The sequence below is a fragment of the Elgaria multicarinata genome, chromosome 9 (assembly GCF_023053635.1).
Source record: "Elgaria multicarinata webbii isolate HBS135686 ecotype San Diego chromosome 9, rElgMul1.1.pri, whole genome shotgun sequence".
Taxonomy (NCBI): Eukaryota; Metazoa; Chordata; class Lepidosauria; order Squamata; family Anguidae; genus Elgaria; species Elgaria multicarinata.
This window is the reverse complement of record NC_086179.1, coordinates 45,494,534-45,500,533: the sequence shown is the minus strand read 5'-3', so window position 1 is coordinate 45,500,533 and position 6,000 is coordinate 45,494,534. Positions and strand designations below refer to the sequence as shown.

At 37.4% G+C, this 6,000-nt stretch overlaps 1 protein-coding gene across 3 annotated transcripts in view; it reads right to left on the bottom strand.

Moving 5' to 3' along the window:
• Nucleotides 1-2,048: 2,048 nt before the first annotated feature.
• The window catches only part of ATP2B1 (ATPase plasma membrane Ca2+ transporting 1), a 56,332-nt gene continuing 52,380 nt past the window's right edge, over nucleotides 2,049-6,000 (bottom strand). For all 3 annotated transcript variants that reach the window (XM_063133810.1, XM_063133811.1, XM_063133812.1), the window contains one exon: nucleotides 2,049-5,113. In XM_063133810.1, the coding sequence (XP_062989880.1) occupies nucleotides 4,796-5,113 (318 nt within the window). In that variant the 3' untranslated portion in view covers nucleotides 2,049-4,795. The remainder of the gene's footprint in view (nucleotides 5,114-6,000) is intronic.

Sequence of the window (6,000 nt, the reverse complement as noted above, 5' to 3'; positions counted from 1 at the left end):
TTGTTTAATACAAAACCGTACTAGGCCCAATGTCCTGAACTGATGCTTGTGGCTACTAAGTAGTAGTCATATGAGCCCTATTCATATATTACTTATGTGAAGGACCATACCATGTTCAAGGAGGAGTGGAGCCATTTTTAGCCCACCCATGTTGAGCACAGTTGTTTGCAAAGGAGCCTCAATGCGTAAGCAGCTGCTCACATAAAGGGGCTCCATCAGGACACCCACACAAATCAGGTTTCTTGAGCTCAGGGGACTTCTACACCAAGCAGCCACTTGCATGCTGAGGCTCCTTTTCGAACAACTGCACTCAGAACATAGAAATCTAAAAGTAGGCCCTGCTTCTCCTTCATGAGTAATGTGTGAATAAGGGAGTTAAAAATATTTTGATTTCTTTATTCTATTACTAGTTTAGCCCTTGAAGATATAAATACTACAGTGAGGTTGTTTGCCTTGTTGCACATAGGTATGAATAAGCATAAATATCTAAGACTGGCTAGAACTTAAGTACAGCACCTACCATAATTCTGATGCTTAAGGTTCTCTGCCCCTAACTGCAACTAGGCAGAAATTCCATTCTTGGTATCTTACTGCTCTACAATCACACTATCATGGGGCTCATCTACAGGATATACCGGTATGAAAGCGGTATTAAACCAGTATATACAAGGCAGGAGCCACTCTACTGCTTCATAGCAGTATAGAAATGCACTGACAACTGTTGGGGCCCATGATACATACCATATACAGCTTTCATATCACTTTCATAGTGTTATATCCTGCTTGGTGTAGATGTGTCATGGACCCCAACAGTTGTCAGTGCACTTCAGTACCACTATAAAGCAGTAGTGTGGCTCTTGACTTTTATGTACCGCTTTCATAGTGGAATATCCTGCTTGGTGTAGATGAGCCCATGGAAAGACGGGAAGTTATTACTGATTAATACTGCGCATACCAGCTTGCTAACTGAAATTAAGTTTCATCGATATCATGATCACAATATTGGAAACTAGAGTTAAACATTAATGTGACCAAAGGCATCATCAGATGGGGAAAATTGTGTTTCCTTACCGTCGCTTCTCTGCCCCTGCTTTAGTCCTCATTACTTCCTTTTTCCCCTCTGGGAAGAGAGGGGAAGTAAATAAAGACCACATGGCCCATTCAGGAGCTGTTTTTATCATGCTGCTTTCCCTGCACACAGCAGAAGATCGTGGCACATTCCGTTTGAAAAAAAAAAGTCGGATTAAAAGGGGTCTATTTTGCAACGGAAAAACAAGGAGCAGGAGGCGTATGGGAGGCAAATGCCGTCATCTAAGGGATGCGTGCATATCTGTAAGTGGGCAGTAGCAAGCGTGTGATAAAACTCTTGTCTAATGAACCTCCAAATTTGATAATGCAAACTGAGGGGAACTATGTAGAACGAAGTTAGCTCCAACTCCAGTTATGTTTGTTTTGGTTTCCCCCTGTCCAGTATACACTTGGACCAGAGAAAGCAGAGAAACCTGCCTTGAGTGCCATTTTTCTTGGTAGAAAGGCAGGTTATAAATCAAATAAATAAATACAGACATTAGGAGGTATGGACATTCTTTTTCAAAGAGAAGTCTAAAAGGGAAACATGACAAAAGTACTATGGAATATCAACAATAGCAAACAAGGATCCAACAGTAATTGCATTTTGGGGTAAATAAACCAATAAATCAAGCAGGACCAGAGTGGAAGTTGAAGACGGAAGTTCACAATGGATTACTGATTGTGAATTTCATAGCAATGAGATTTAGGCACCTCATATGGGCACCTATTCTAAGTTGAAGTTTCTTGTTGATTTTTGTTTAGCATCTGTTAATTTGGTACCAATATTGAGTCAACCTTTCATACATTTAGGGTAAGACCTCTAAAAAATGATAATTCAGTACAAACAATATTCCTCTTTATCCAATACAGCATAAATCACACACAACAATTAAGAAATAGATGCAGGGAAGTCTGCTTATTTAGAATAAAGTTATATATTTCAAGTAAAATACTTCCAAAAATTCCAGTCCCCATCCAGAGACAGATAAACAGCACATTTATTTATTTAAGTTACATTGAGCAAGCTAAGTAAGCCTTACAACCAGCAAATGCAAATACGTGGCTCAGCAACTGAAAAGCAATAACGATTGTTTTGATAGCTAACATGATGTCATGGTATTTTGCTTTCACAGTAAAGTTATTGAACAAGTATTCCTGATTTCAGATTACACTTACACTTGCTGTTAAGACTCAATGTATTGTACTGCTGTCAACAGGGTCAAAAAGGATAATTTGTGCACAAAGTCTGCAGTTAAATTTCCCCCAGAGGTCTGAAATGTAGAATTCACAGTAGATTGTGGGCAGCAGAGTGTAGTCATGAATACCATTAAGACAGAAGGAAAAAAGGGTTTCTGTTCAAATGGCAAGGTAAAAAGGTAACATGTACTATTACAATGAACCTCACATAGCTGAGATAGTTCAACAGTTACATTCCATTAATCCATGTTTTACAGGCACACTTTTCTCCTGCTTACAAAGAGTGTTACCTAGTTCCAAAATATGTTTCTTCTCCAGTTACAAGATGGAACTTTGGGAATAACTGCCATATTAAGTACAAGTATAGTGTGATTATAAAGAGTGGGTTTTCCGGACTGGTGGAAACAATCCCTGAAATCTCAGTGAATGGTTGGCAGTGGGATACAATGCAGAACGGATATATATTGCCCACTGAAGAGAGTTATTTCAACACCATGCTCCTAAATATTTTACTTTCAAGTTTGTATTATGACATCTAACTGTGACAATGCATGTTTGACTCAGGCATTACCTCTCCAGACGACAAACCAACACTCATAGGTGCGGCCATCTCATTCTTGATACATTTAGCTCTGCACAATACATTTATGGTGCATTCTCTCTCTTCTCCCTTGTTAACCCAACTTTCCCAGAACTGTATGCCTCCAGCTAGGGAAAGTCAATGCCTACCTTCACAGCTTCTACATGCCAGGTTCCCTATGGGTCCAGCTCTTAGAAGAGGATTATAAAAACAACAGATCATTCTGAAGAATGAAACCTAGGCTCCTCCAGCCATGACTCAGAACACATGGCGCTATTGTTGAGGATGCAGTTTCCCTTTTCCACTCGGCTGTGCTTTCATCAAACTCCTTAACTGAGCTACTTATTCTTTTTCCTTTGTTTGGCTCTGCCAGCAAAAGGGGGAAAAAGCATCCGAGACCTTTGAGGAGGAGAAAATGTTAGAGGCATAAAAATACTAAAAGGACGAATGGACTGTAACAAAAAAGTTTGTTTAGAAAGATCTCCAGTTTTCAAAGACTCAAGTGTATGTTATTCAGTTTCTTGCTATCTGGTCTGTTTTTGGCCCCCAGAAGATTACTTAAAAGGATAGTCAATATTTTCCACCTAACTACGTTTCCAACTACTGAATTATTATTTTTTTGAAGTAGTCAAGGGTAACCTAAACCACTGTCTTTTAACCTTCAGAAAGTTTACAGCCTGAACTATTTGCATGTCTCATTTGTTTCATCTATGAGAACAAATATTGTTAGAAAAAACTTCTATTAACTTCCCTTCTACACTAAGCCACCAAAATCTATTAAAGTAATCTTTGTAAAGGTGCTGAATCCTGTAAAAATCATTGCTGCATGTTTATTTTAACAAAAGGGCTGATTTATTTTTACACAAATGAATTTCAAAACAAAAAGAAAACATGTATGCTACCTATTCATAACTTTCCAAATGCCAACAGCCCTCATGCTGTAAGGATAACGAAAGATCAGAAAAATAAACAGCTCCACTCACAATTCACCAGGACAGCAATAAGCTACTGTGTTTACACAAAAACAGAAAGGACTAAGGTTCTGATGTATTTTGATTTAATCCATTTTGCCTGAGATAACAAAAGTATTTCAAGCAAGTTCCATCACATTGTCCTGCATTAAACAATCCTCTACTAAATTCTGAACAGAAGTTATTCAGTAAGTTTCTCAATTTTTAAAAATGTTACAGTTGTTTCAAAACCATTAAGTAGTAAATGTTTAAGAAACTAATTAGGACAGAGGCCATAACTTCATTAGAACACCACTGCTCATGGTTTGTTTTTTGTTTGTTTTTACAAAGCATTAGTGTTACCTATTTGGCTATTAGTAGTAGCAATTTTTATCTACAATATTTAACAAGGTAAGTTGCAGGCAAAAATTTAGTACAGTTTCAATAGAAACACCCTTTCCTGAAAATACAGCAGTATTCGATGGACTAATTTTTTTTCTGCATCATTTATAAGGAAGCTTCCCATCTATGAACAGGAACAAAAAAGTATCTACAAACCTTGTAAACAGATCTGTATCATTTATAAACATAAATAATCCAAATTATTAACAGCCAACAGCAGAAATGAAAGTTATCAATTCAGTGATCCAGGGCTCCCTTGCCCATTCCAGCCCTCTCCTCAAAAGGAATGAGAAACTAAAGCTCTGCTAAGACATTCTTAAGGGCCATTCTTAAGTACAGCTGATGATCCACAGGTCACTTAAGCCAAGTTACTGTTTATCTGTCAGAGTTCATTATTACTCCCACCCACCCCCAAAAGCATCCTCAAGTCTGGCAGAAAGCTTTTTTTAAAAAAATAAATCTACATTCGTACAAGTGTATCTTCTTGTTGAAGTCCAAGACAAGAATACCATCTTGTCCATCACAATGAGTGAGGAGACCCAGTTTCAATTTGCTTCTTTACAATGCAGCTAATGCGTTAACATTCGGCTTACAATCAGAGTGATGTTTCCAAACTATGTAGTGGGCTCCCTGGGGATGAAGAGGTAGCAGACTTCTTCCTTAAGTCTGTTGTAAGATGAATTCCACTGTCAACCGCATTGTTATTTTTGTTGGGAGAGGGTGGTAGAGGAGTTGAGTTGCGTTTTGTTGGAGCATCATCTTCAGCATCTGTATCATCAATAAGGGGAATATGAGTCTCAGAATCTTCTATTCTAAATTCCGGATGCGTCATAAAATTGTGGATTGAACTTCGTGTCTCAGGTTTTTCCAATCCTTCATATAAGGAACTACGAAACGCATTCACCACTCGGATCTGCAAGTATGAAAAGCATACTTGTTAACCTACAGCAAAGTTATTTTAAGGGGAATACGGTTTTATGAGTTTGAATCCACAAACAGCTAGACATGAGTGAACTGAATTTGTATGTAATGCAGTGGAACTTGCAATAAACTGTAAAAAAAATGAAGAGCATTTCAGTAGAGCATTGCCAGGCTACAGTAGGAACGAAAATGTCAAGTGCACTGGAAAAAATGCCAAGCCCTACAAAACTGAATTGATGTTACTCTTATAAATTATCATGGGTCAAGTGATAAAAAGAAAATTAAGCCAATCTGAAAAACTCTTCTCCAATTTAATGAACAGGGTAAAATGTTAGAACTTTGGAAGACTGAAGATGGCAGGAGTTTTGAAAGTGAGAACTACTGTCTTCAAATGCAGGGATGTATGTATCCAACTATGAAAAACCCAAACAAGTATAAACAGTGTTAAAATTGCTGGACATTGTTTCTAATATCATGGGAAAAAAATAGCTCTACAAATTTAAGTATTTGAGTATATACCACACAGAACACTCTCATAGTAATTTGTAAGATCAAGTAATTTGTAAGATCAAGAAGAGATACAAAATAAAATACCTCCTGCACAAGAAATACTTTTGTAAGCTGCCGTGACAGCCTTTTTTGGTTGAATGGTGGCATAAAAATGCTTAAATAAATAAAAATACAAAATTTGTTCTCCTACACATTATGAAGAGAACCACTTTAACTACATTGTATGTACATGTAAATACTCACACTCAAATGAAGACAAAAAACATATGCAACAGTTGATTCATGACTTATGCAGACAGATTTTACATGCAGACGGTGACTTTGTAAATACAGATTGTAATCCTGATATCCTTAAAACAGTATAGTTAT